The sequence below is a fragment of the Anser cygnoides genome, chromosome 25 (genome assembly GCF_040182565.1).
Source record: "Anser cygnoides isolate HZ-2024a breed goose chromosome 25, Taihu_goose_T2T_genome, whole genome shotgun sequence".
Lineage (NCBI taxonomy): Eukaryota > Metazoa > Chordata > Aves > Anseriformes > Anatidae > Anser > Anser cygnoides.
Genome location: NC_089897.1, coordinates 1,441,776 through 1,454,511, shown reverse-complemented (window position 1 = coordinate 1,454,511; position 12,736 = coordinate 1,441,776). Strand labels below are relative to the sequence as shown.

Here is a 12,736-nt window from a genome sequence, read left to right as displayed (position 1 = left end):
TAGCAGGATTATTTACAATTCAGAATCCACCTGTTAATGCAGCCAGTATGTGTAGGTGTGTATTGTCGTATGTCAAACTAGTTTGATTTTTAAAATCCTTTAAAAATGCTTTACTGTACTTTAAGCAGGCTGTGTAGGACAATAACACTTGGTTGCTGAATGACTTAATAAAGCCCTAATATTAGTTCACCTACAGCACTTTAGTTCCTAACTGGATGAACTGCCTGTCCTCTACCAGTGGATCATATTTTAGTGGCCTACTTTGCACCAGGGCTATGCTTTTTTTTTTTTTACTGCTGGCATGCGTGGGAATAACTGTTTGACAGACTACCAATCACCCGTTTTGTGTTTTGCACCCCAAAGATAAATTTTTATAAGCTGTATTGGTTCCTGCTTCAAGATTCTTGCTCATTAAACATGAAATGGATGGCTTAAGCAATGAATAAAGAATAAAGCCTTTCACCTATCAGTTCAAACGCAGTCTGGGTTAACAGTGACCGACAGTCACTGGTGTTTGATGGTTTCTTGGTGGATAGCAGTGCCTGCTTTCGTTGTGGTGTTTGCTGGAGAGACAGAGCATCCTCTGACTTGGCAGAGGCCACCCATGTGCTGACACATTTCTGCATAAATTCCATCTCAGGTGCTTGGGGGGGGGGTTGTAGTATCCCAGCGAAGGCTGGGAACGGCTCTGTTCATGCATCAGTCAGTGAAGAGTAAAAATCAGCTGCTAAGTATAGCTCTGAGTTGATGGAATTACCTAAGCCTTTCATAGCTTAACACTAGGCTTTAATTTAGGTGAGAAGACTCATTTCCATTTTCGGTGGTCAGCTTTAGGCTTGGGTTAGCTGTATTTTTTTCCCCTTTGCCCTCGTTCTCCGAGTGCGGGCTTAGCAGTTGCTTCATCGTTTGTTTGCACTTGCAGGTGGGCAGAAGTGGCACCGCTCAGAGCTGCGCTTCTGAGAAAGTTCCTGCACACAAATTCTCGGTGTGGGGTTTTGGCAGCAAAGGGGCCTTCGTTTTTTCACTCGGTCTCCCCTGTGGAAAATTCCTCGCCCTCCCTACCGAAACGAGAGTGGTGTGGGCAACAAGAGGTCCGGTGTATCGGCAGGCTCTCCTGGCTGAGTAGCGGATTTTGGCTTTTTTAAGGGGGAGCATAGGCGTAAGAAACGTGTACCTACTGGAGGTGCAGAGGGCATAGCCTGTGCCAGCTGTTCTGTGGAGAAGAAAAGCCAAAAAGGAGACTGAAACACTGCCAGAGATATTCTTGATAAATTTAAGAAACCTGGTCTGGCTAGTAACCCAAAGTTTGTGGGCGTTACTCTTACGAGTCGTTATCACCTACCCTTGGAGGTAGGGCAGGTGGCCTTCTTTTTTTTATTCCTTTCAGTATTTTCAGAATGTCATGGGGGGGGGGGTTGAGGTAGATTTGAGATAAAAGCAGAAATTTTGCTCCTTGCTTTTTTTTTTTAGGAAGGGTAATTGTTGGAGACAGGATGGGCTGCGTAGAAAGTTTGTAGATCTGTTGAGGTTTTTATTTCTGACGTGCTGTTTCTGTCTGATGTACCACCAGTTAGCTGTTGCTGTGAGAGCCGTTACTGAGGTAGGTGTGAGGATCAGAGACCTCCTCCAGCCGTGCCCTTTCCCTTCAGGGCAGGAAGCATTCTGGCACAGACTTGGTGCTCACATTGGTACCACCCCTGTGGTGCGGTGCTGTTTCTGCAGTGAACAATGTGTGTAGGTTTGGCATCCTAGATACTTGGTCTCATCTGAAATTGTCAGGTGAACAAGCTTTGCCTTCCCTAGTTTAGGCCTAGGGCCTTGCATCCCTTCTTCCTGCAAGCTGGAAATCCTCCTGGAAAATAGGTTTTCCTAAAAAAATAGGTAATGTGTAAGTGGGATCCCCAGCTGGGGCTCAGATTAAATGGAAAAGGGCTTGATGGGGGCGGTGTCAGAAGTATTAAACTGCGTGGTCAGCAGGTGGTGGTCAGGTACCTGCTGGTAATTGTACCCCTGCTTCAGCCTCCCGTCTCCTCCTCCTCCTCCCTGGGGACTGGACCTGTGCTCTGCTGCTTGTGGGGGGGAAAGAAAGCTACTACATTTTGTCTTCTGATTGAATATTGATGTGAAAGGCTTTGTTTCAAGCTCTAGGAGCAGACAAAGAGTATTGGGAGTTGGTAGCGTAGATAGCTGGGTATAGGATACCTGGATTTTACCGATCTTGGGCAGAACATCTGATATTGTCTGTTTTCATGCACCCAGTTAGTGGGGTGAATCCCTAGTCGTATTTAACACACCAGTGGTGAGATGTAGCAGAGGGGATGGGTAAGGCTTAGTTCAGGCCTCTGTCCTGCCTTTAGAAGGAAGATAAGCCCCTAAATATTTCTCAGATCATTGCTGAGGCTTCCACTCTGCCGAGAGATTGTGAAGGACCCCAGCCACACGGTTGCATGAGACCATGAAATCCCTGAGATAAAACTAGCTGTTCCTGGCGTCTACGGCTGTAAAACATGCTAAAAGCCTCGAAGTTGCCAGACCTTGTCTGTGTTAGTTCTCTCTCTGGTGCAATTGAGCAGGTGTAACTTGTCCTCTACAATTCCCCAGTGGAGCCAGGATCTCGGCGATGCTGATGTGCCATCTGCTGCCGGATGAGACGAGCATATCGATGTTTCACACGTGGAAATGGCCAGAGTGCTTTGCAGAGCACGTGGTACGGATGCTGTGCTCGGTGAAACAAACTTTCCTAGAGAAAAAAAGACACCCAATCCCCTATAAGCAGATAAGATGAATCCTGTGATACACTTGAAACTGAGCGTGATCTTTATTCCTGCTGCAGTGTATGCCTTCCCTGAGTCCACGCTGCCTCACCCTAGGAAGTAAACTGCTGGAAGGCCGTAGATCGGGGTCTGTGCCCAGGGCATTGCTCAAAGCGTGTTGTATATCTATTCCCCGGGGAATTTTTGCATGTTCTTAGACTTAAACATGTGCTTAAGTGCAGGATGGGATGCTTATCTCAGGATGGGGATGAGCTTGTGTTAGAGTCCAGATATACCCATGCATGGGTATTTTATTCTCCTCTTTGGCAATCACTTTCTCTCTGTATTCTCAAGAGAGATGAGGCTAATATAGCCTCCTTCTATTTACTCACTCCTGTCTCATAGCAACACTGTCGAGGTCACTGCTGCTCTCTTGTGACAGTCTTTTACATTAAAAGCACAAGATGTGGCCTTAAGAGTGCCTAGGGATTAGAGTTAAATTTCTTAACGAAGGGAAGAAATGTACAGTTTAAATGTCTAAAAAGCTCTGAGGTGGATAGCCATATACTGACATTCACATCGTACTTGTCACTTACATATGAAAGTAGATATCCAAATCTCTGGCTGAATTTAGCTGCCTGCCCGTGTGAATCGAGGTATTGCTGCTGTGTAATGCACAAAACTGCGTGGGGAAAGTTCTGACCTGCAAGGATTCACCCGTACAAAACAATTCGCAGAGTCATTGCCATAGCAAAAGGTGTTCTACAACTTGCCTGGTGATAACCCAGTCTGCTCATTGCTCACGATAACTCTTAAAAGCCTGTATAATAGAAGCATTTTGGAATTTGGGGTCAAACTCTTACCACCTTTTTTCCCCTGCTGTATTTACGCTCCCCATCTTTGTTCTGTGTGCAGCTGAACTCTGATCCGTGCTATTTGACAGCTACCTGTGTGTAGGGGAAACCAAACCTCCCTCTGTCCTTACAGCCTGTAACTGGCCTCCCCTCTCTGAGTTTAAAAACTGCTGCTGCTGCTCCTGGAAGCTTCTTGCAGACCAGGACACTCCAACTTGCCTATTTCTGGAGCACCTCTCTAGACTTCAGACAAAATTTTCTCAACGGGAAACTATTTGGGTACCAAACCATATTTGTGGGGAAGGGATTTGCCCCAGAGATGCACACCTCCCTGTAGAAGAGAAGCTCCTTCTCTCCCGGTGTCTGGGCTTTACACCGGGCCGGTTACCCCACGGTTAAATTTGTCCAGAGCAAGTGGGAGAACGTCGGGCTCCAAACTCCTGCAGCAAGCCTTGGACAGCCAGACTGCTGCAGGCTGAACTGACAGTGCAGGGGCTGGTTTGCTTTTCTGGCGAAAGGCTAGTGTGTGGATGCTGCATGCTAGCTCATCCATGAAAACCAACAGTCCCCGTGCCTTCGGACTGTGGGAAATGTGATATAATGTGATTTTTAGCTTGACTTTGCTCCGTTGCAGGCCAGCAGTTTCCCTGTTTTTCTCTTTGCGGACTAAAAGCTTGCCGTTAAGTCACAAAAGCCAAGGTGCTGCGTGGTGACTTACATCCCCGAGCCCTCTGCGCTCCGTCGGCTCCGTGCATCTCCTCCAGCTCTGAGAGGGGTCTGAACTGCTGCACCGTGTTTGCACAGCATGCATGGAATTACAGGGACAAACGCGCTAAATACTTTGTTCTTCTGCTCGTGTTGAGTTTTCCGAAGTTAGCCAAGCGTGGGTTGGAGGAGCGGTGACCAGGAGCAGCCCAGGGGGGCCGAGTAGTGCTGGCCGATGCTGTCGGTGCTCGTTGGGAGGCTCCTGTACTGCTCTGCAGCTGGGCACCACACTCCTGTCTCCTCGAGTGTACCTCTTCTTGATCTTGACTCGGTCCCAAAGGTGAAATAAAGATAGATGTTTGAAAGCCTGTGTTGTGATGGTTTATGAAAGATCCCCTTAAGCTTGGTTTCGTTTTTTTGTTACCTAAAAATGCTCTGCTACTCCACAACTGTGTTTTAGAAAGGGGATGGCGTGCTCCTGTTCCCTCAAATCGCATCCAGGTGTGGTGGATGTGAACGTGGAGGCTTTGCTGTGCTTGGTTGGTCCCCGAGCACAGCGCCTTCATTTAAAGACCTCAGCATTTACAAAGGCCTCTAACTTTCCAAAACCTCCCAATTCCCTCTTGGACACTGACATCAACTGATTATTTATAACAAAAATTAGCATGTACAGGCTTCTCTTGAAAAAATCACGGCCCTCTGTTCTGCATTTGTCTGAGTAGCCAGCATGCTTTCCGTAGCCAGTTAGCAATTACTTGTGTGGAAGATGCTAGAAGAACTGAAAGTCATTTTGCGAAGCTGCAGCTGAGCTTTTCATAAAAGCGGTGATCTCATTTTCAGAATGGAAGCAAATTCACCAAAATAGTGTGAGTAGTTCTTCAGCTGGAATAACTTTTGTAAAACTGCACTTGTATGCAGAATTATTTTTGCATTTTATGATGTAAAATCTTGCATACAAGGGGTAATTATTCTCGAAAGCATCCTATAATGGAGGTTGGTGTTTGCATTGTAACAGTAACTGAAGTCCTTAGGTGTCAAGACACTATTATAACTGTGTTGAATAAATGCAATAAGAACCGAATGCTCAGTGAAGAGCTTGCATCTTACTGAAGAAGAGCAAAAACTATTAAAGTATGCTTATTTGGGGGGGAGGGAGGGGTGATAAGAGTTTCTTGCTGAGGGAGGGATGGATAAAAAGGAAGGATGAAAACCACCTGAATAAAATGACTTAGCACCATGTGTTAGGAACTGAACTGAAATCTATTTCTTCCTTCCCCAGTCCCGATGATTTAACGAGCGACACAAAACCAAAGCTGTAGCGAACAGCCTCTAGAATGCGGAAATTTAATTTCACAAGAATTTCTATTTTTCCCCGGAAATATCCAGAACTTGAAGTGATGTGCTTCCTGCAGCCATGCTAGTTTAAAACAAATTCTTGTTTTCCATGCAGGAGCTCTGTTAGGTGTGATGTGAAACCAAGCCCACGCTCTTGGTCTTAAAGAAGCAAGTTTTGTAAGTTCTCACATGCACTAACAAATCTCAGGGGTAAATGGCATGCAATGAAGAGCCCCTTGTATGTAGAGGTACGTTATGGTAATCCCAAGACCAAGGATTTTTTTTTTCTTTTTGGTGAGACGCATTGCACGAAGCTAACTTCGGGCAGATCGTGAGCATCTTGCTCTTGAAATCGCTGGAGCAGGGCGAGGAGCTCCTGCGGAGGTGTCAGCCTGTCCAGGGCAGCGCAGCAAGCAGCAGAGCTGCGTGTACTCAGTAACGTGACTCTAAAGCTGAGCTAAATTCTGACTTTAATTAACACGTTATTAGCATAATTGTGTAGCTTGAAATTAGGTGCTGCAGAAAACAGCACCTGAAGATCCAGAGGGTTCCCTGAGAACGAGGCCAGCAGCCGCTTCGCAGGGGCTGGCAGCGCACAGGGGACTGATGACCTGTTCTCGTTTCTGACCGAAGTGCAGGGCTCTGGGCTGTGCCCTGATTCACTGCGTTAATTCCTTTGTCGGAGGTGCTGCAGGTGTCTTGGCTTATGGCAAGCACAAATGAGACAAAAAAAATAAAATAAAAAAGGTTTTGCTGCGGAGCAGGGAGCCCCCAGCAGAGGGAGCAGGCAGCTGGGAGGTTTGGGAGAGCTTTGCCAGTCAGATCTGCAAACGAAGCCTCTGTGCAGCTGATTAAAAGGTGAAGCGAATTCTGGCGAATGTCTGTGCAGGTGACTGGCCCCAAATTCTGATTTTTTGTCTGTAGAGCAGTACTGGGTACAGCAGCTTAGCCCCTTTGAGGTGAGACTGCTTAGGATCTTGTGCCTAACATAACTTTCCTCCTGTATCCTTTATTATTTTGTGTGTGCACGTGCACCCGTGACTCTTCACGGTACTTTAATGCACAGTTTCCCTTCTGCTCTTCCCCTTTCCCCTGTTTCAGTGACAGTATTTTTAATTAACCCGTTATTAGCGTAATTGTGTAGCTTTAAATGAGATGCTACAGAAAGCAGGACCTGAACGGTACCTGAAGATCCAGAAGGCTTTCCTGAGAGGTTTCCCAGAGGTTTCCTTCTGCTCTTCCCCTTCCTTCGGTTTCGTGAGGGTATTTTTTTCCAGGTGTTGGATATCTCAGTCTCAGGCTTCTGATGGGAACTGCTGCTTTCTGCGTGGAACCGGTGGGGAATCCGTTGGGTGTTACCTCCAGAAGAGCTCACTTCCCAGACTGGGAGTGCAGCCCCTTCCTAGGGCTGAAGCGTGCTTGGTTTTCCATCACTGCACACATTTCTGGCTACAAACAGTAATTTCCCAGCTCCCAGTCTTTTTTTTCCATGCGCTGCGTGCAGTTCACAAGATGTCCTGTTCAATTGTGTGCTATTCCTCCTGTCTTGGTTGAATTCTGGGAGCTGTCGGTGGATGCTCCATTTTGCTATTGCCTTCTATTTTGCCATCCAATATATCCTAAAGAATTAACTTCTCACTAGCTGCAGCAAAATCATCGGCTCCTTGTAGCATTTCCTTTGTATCATAGATGAACAGCGGAGCTCTCGAAATTGGGCTTTTGCAATTCAACTTGAGCTAGTGCAGTTGGTACTTGGCGTGAGTTGCGTTAGACTCGTTTCGTGGCTCGTGCAGCGAGGTTGTTGTGGATTTGCAGTAAGACGTGCAGGAAATGAGGGTGGGTTTGGGTTTTTTTGGAGGTTTTTCCTGCTAAAGGTGAAATGGTGAAAACTTGAAGCCAGAGCTTGCTCTGTCCCTTAATGACGGAGAAGGGCTTTGTGCTAGCTGTGCTTTTGGCTAACTCATCCGCACGCTCAGAAGAAGGTGGGCTGCACACAGTGAGACTCTGGCAACGAAATACAGCGAGCTCCTCTCCCTCGTCCCGCTTCTGACCTGAGTATGTCCTTGGGTGTTACGGGAGGATTTTGTGTGGCTTGTGTCTCCGTCACCGTGACAAACTGAGCATCTCTGTGGCTTGGGAGGTCCCTTACCTGCCTGTCGGTCTCCTTGTTCTGCTTCGTGATGAAACACCGGCCAGTTGGTTTGAAGAATAGAATAACGTTATCCCGAGAGAGCAAATACATCGCTGGGAACGTGGACTTAAAATCCTGCTTTTTCTTGAATAGCCTCTACTGCCTGTTAGGGCCTCTTTCTTAGCTGCTTGCTGTGATCTTTAGAATACGCCCGTGAAAGCGTAGTTGCTGGCTTTGCAGGTGTTGTGGCATCTACAAGCAATTCTTGCTCTGGGGTAGAAAATATCCCAAGTTTCTTGGTCCAGTAGCGCCCGAGAAACGTTTTGCCTGGTTTTAACCTGGCGTCAGTAACATCTGAAGGAGGTAAGTGGGCAGCGCCTGGCATCTCCTCCGGGGGGACAGCTCCAAGCACCAAACCCTGCGTTTCGTGAGCGTTTCCTAAGGCTGGGCAACCGAGGTGGCTTTGGTGGGCAAGGGGTTGTGTTGGGGAGCAGCGTGGGATGGGCTGGTCGTTATTTGTAGGCGTACGCTGATCGCTTTTCTTTCGTGCCAATTGAAATTGATTATGTCTCCAACTTTCTTTCAGGGTTTCCACGGTCCTTATCCCTTCGGACAGTCTTAAAACACAAACACACAAAACGGGTATCGGCAAGAGGAGAATTTAAAGAACTGACTTTTGGGGGAAGGGAGGGGGATCCACGTGGCAGACAGACACAGCGTGGACCCCCCTTCTCTGCCTCCGTGTTCTGGATAAAGAAGAAAATAAGACAAAAGCCCAGTAACTTAAGACTAGCTGTTTCCAGAGGAAAAATCTAAGTATGCATGTGTGAATGCTGAATTTCAGGAGTGGTGTTTAATGCTATGAGAAAGAATATACCAACGCCATGGATTTTTTTTTTTTTTAGAAGTCATTCTCACAATTAGGTAGCTTAAAAAGAAGATTTAAAAATGAAAATGAAAAAAGCCATCTTTAAAAAAATATTTTGCCTACAGAGCGGTTGTAGTTTGAGCAAATGTTTAATTTCTGTTTGTTTCCTGTTCATATATTTTTTTAAATAAGGGACAGCGTGCATTTTTATGGAACTGTCATGTTTTGCTTGTTACCGAATGGGAATTTGCTTAGCATCTTCTGGGTTTTGTGCGGTGACTTGTTTTTGTTGGATGTGTTTTAATGACAGGTTGGGTCTGCACCCAGCTCTGCATTTTTAATATCACCTTCTGTTTATAGTTACCAACTTTTTAATCTTAATTCTTTTTTTTTTTTTCCCCCCCTTTTGGTTTGGGTGTTGCTGTTAGTTGTCCTGCATGTCACTAGAAACCCTGCTGGAGACCAGGTCTCAGCATCACAATTAGGGAGCGACTCTGGGACTGGGTTAGGATAGCGTGGAGGGCTCGTTCCCCTTCCCTTTGTACACGAAGTACACGTAAATACACATCCGTGTTAATAAGAAACAGACTTATTAAAGTTCCAGAGCTATGTGGTTAGCATTTAAGAATACCTTTTTGTTAACTCTGATGTACAGTAGCTGTGCCTAGAGCGACCAAGCAAGTATATCGGTCTCGTGCCAAGAAGAAACTTTTCCTGTAGCTGTAATTCACGTGCTGGTAGTTGCAAAGCTTTGCAAGTCCTGTCCTTAGAGGTTTTGAATCTCCCATCTCCCTCTCACACACTTTTAAGTTTGAATCCATTTCTCCTGTGATAAAGTGTTAGCTTTGAGGCTCATTCTTTGCATTTCTGAATGTAGAGGAAGAGTTAGCATCAGCAGCTGGACTCCGCTCTGTCGCCTCGTGTTGTTGCCTTTATCATCCTGGCTTGTGGCTTTGTCGAGGCTCTCGCCTTCTAACCGGGCTCTCCAGGGCTTGTTCCTAGAGGAGGGATTGTTCCTCCGAAGATGCGGGGCGCTCTGCTGCTCCTCCGGTGCATTTTCCTGCAGTTAGTGGTCGGAAAGCCCGCAGTGAGGGGAGGGAGTCGGCCTCGTGGGTTCCTAAAGCTCCGGGTCACCTTCACATCCTCCCGAAGGGGGTGAGCTGAGGGGGCACTGACTCGTGCAGAAGCTTGAACGAACTGCCAAAGATACGATGATATGCAAAGACCCCGCTACCTTCTTCCAGATCTCTCTGGTGCAGCCTCCTCTCTCCTCTTCGGAGCAGGGCGCAGGCGTGCTGCGTGGCTTCGGGCTGGTCGCTCTCTCCTGGTTGTGTTTTCTTGGTTGGCTTTCGGGGGAGGCTTCGTTTTCCTTGCAGCTACCAATTGGTGCGTACAGGTGGATCCTGTGGAGGGCTTGGGAGGAAACTAGGATGCTGTAGCCCCACGCTGGCTGCTTGCTGTTAATTGTATGGAAATGGCTGACAGGTTTGTCTGTATTTGGGGTTCGGATATTAAGGGTCGCTGTTACCCGAAGCCTCCCTTCGAGAATCCGCTTGCTGGGAGAAACGAGTATAATGTGAGAAACCACCTGCGTGCAAGAGGCACTGCGGGGTTTGGATTGCCAGCCCCATGCACGTGGGGTTTGGTGAAGACCTGGGTTTATTTCAGGTTGTTTGAGGTACGGATCCGGACAGAGCTGCTCAGGAATGCAGCCGCGGAGCGTGGCGCTGCGCTGCGTAGTGCCACCACAGTCTGGTTCCTGTCCTGCAACATCCTTCTGCCCAGGTTCAGCTGTGTCGTAGCATCCAGCCCAGGGAGTGGTTTGCATTGCTGCAGTGGTGCTGGGCAGGTGGATTTCTGGGAGCAGGTGGAGCTCACCAACAGCGTGGCACGCTCCGAAGACGTGGATGCATGCCTGACCAGTGCATCTCCCGCAATGCTGCCGCTTCTGAAAGCATCTAAAACACTAGGGACTGCAGTTTGTCCGATTGTCGAGGTGATTCCTTATCTTTACGAGCTCCTTTAGTCAGCTGGGTGGGTGGGGAAGTAAGACCTGAGCCTGCACCCTACAGCTGGCGCTGCGACCTCTGCCTCGTGTCGGCTGGGAGCCCTTTGAGCCCTCAGCTACCCCTGCTCTAGCTTTCTGCTCCCAGGCACGAATTCTTCCCCTGCTTAGAGTGGCTGCCACACCTGTGCTGCTCCTGCTGAGGCTGAGTTTTCCTTTCCTTGAAACAAGCTCGCATGCACCCCACGCAGTCCCGTGCTTTCCCGCTCAGGAGGCACACTTGTTCTGCGCAGATCCGAATCCACTCACGAGCGATTTCGGTCCGTGGTGGCCTCGTGACAAGGGTCACCGACTCCAGGGTGTGAAGAGAGGCAGAGCCCGATCTGAGATGCTGCTGAAATCCGCATCCTCTCGCTGCTCACCCCGCAGCCGTCCCCCAGGTAGCCGAGCTAAGCGCTCTCGTCGTGGGGTGACCTCTCCGAAATGACCGTGCGGGGCTCCGGAGGCGCTGGAGGTTGGGTGCTGACCCTTGCTGTGACAGTGGGACAACCTTTAGGTTGGTGATTGCTCTACCTCGCTGGGTTTTCCCTCTAGTAAAAGCTTTCACTGGGGCCGAAGGTGGTTTTCTCTCCTCTCTTGGAGCGTAGTGGTGCTGCCGGCCCTCGCATTGCTCTTGCTGTCAGGTTTCCAGCTTTAAACGAGGTGGGTTTGAAATATTCAGCAAAACTCCTTCCGGGTGACTTCAGGGCGCTGTGATTGTATGGGTTTCTGTAGGATTGAGGCATTCAAACTCACGGAGACTTAGCATCAGATACATGAAATAAACAGTATGAATTTTCAGGAGAGCTGAATACCAAGAGTTCGGTGAGCGTGTGGCAGGTGAGGTGCGCCGAGCCAGGTGAGTTACACGTGCACACCTCAGGCCTGGTAGGGATAGGAGGAAATCGTGACTGAGTTGAGACTGGGGAACCAGTACAGAGGCAGCATCACCCCAGTGAGGTCGCTGTTCCTGACCGGGGGCAGACGGGGCCGGCACCCACTGGTAGGTGAGGGTGCGGGGACAGAGCTGCAGCTGGCTCCGGCCTGACTGACACCCACCTGCCCTGAGGAGGGGGACAGAGCTTCCTTCCCCGCCTGCTCCTCCAGAAAGAAAAAATGATGCCCTGTGTCTGCTCTCCAGACACATCCGTGTGTCGAGCACGAGCCACCTCGGACGTGGAGCTGTCACCCCCCGAGCAGGGGCAGTGCAGGCAGCCCAGGGAAGCCAGAGCGCGGTCAGAGCTCCGCAGGAGAGGCCCCAAACTGGTAAAGAAAAGGCACACGGAGGGGAGGAATCCCCTGCCTGCATCTCAGGGGTCTCGTACTCACAGTCCTCGAGGGCTGGAGGATGCAGCTGCCCCTCCGAAGGGCAGAGCTTGCGTGGGTTTGAGCAGCCGGAGCCCGCAGGGTTGGGAAATGCACGCTGTCCCGTCTCTGGGTTTCTCTTGTGTTTAATTAATTTTATTTTATTTTTCCTTGTGTGAGTGAGTGGGTGGTTCTGCAGCCTGTCTATTCTCTCTGGGGGGAGTGCATGTGTAGCCCAGGATGGTGTGTTGCCTCATGGAGTCTGGGAGAAGTCCTATGATAGCACATTGGGGGTAAAAAAACAAAAAATAAAAAAGTTTTTTTCCGTAATGTATAAATGAATATTTGTATGATTAAATTAACACAGAAAAAAAATGTTCTGTAGCTGTTGAGAGTTTTATTGGAGCTGAAAAAAGAATCTGAATCTGACATCTTGTAGTTAAATGTACTTCTTCTGTCCCCAGGATGTTTCCAGGCACAGTGGCCGTAAGCTCACTTCCCTCCCTGCCTTTACCCCAACTCAGCTTACAAAGAAGAAATTCAGCGTGTGCTGAGTTTATCAAACAAACCTCCCAGCCCAGGTAGATACGTGATGAGAGGCTGAGGCCCGTAGGGATTTTTTTGTGAAAGATGATGGGGAAGAGCCTGTGCAGGAGGGAGGGGGTCCCATGGCAGCGCCCGCCCCAGGAGGAGGAGAGCGCCTGGGGGCAAAGCTGGGCCCTGGGAACCTTGAAGGCCTTG

At 48.7% G+C, this 12,736-nt stretch overlaps 1 protein-coding gene across 4 annotated transcripts in view; it reads left to right on the top strand.

Annotated features, from left to right (window-relative positions):
• ILRUN (inflammation and lipid regulator with UBA-like and NBR1-like domains) overlaps positions 1 to 12,359 on the top strand; it is a 33,673-nt gene extending 21,314 nt beyond the window's left edge. For 3 of the 4 annotated variants that reach the window (XM_066982841.1, XM_048070888.2, XM_048070890.2), the window contains exon 5: positions 8,365 to 12,359. In XM_066982841.1, the coding sequence (XP_066838942.1) occupies positions 8,365 to 8,400 (36 nt within the window). In that variant the 3' untranslated portion in view covers positions 8,401 to 12,359. Of the gene's footprint in view, positions 1 to 4,241; positions 4,681 to 8,364 lie in introns of those variants that run through there. The other variant, XM_066982842.1, reaches the window with a different exon arrangement.
• The last annotated feature ends 377 nt before the right edge of the window (positions 12,360 to 12,736 follow it).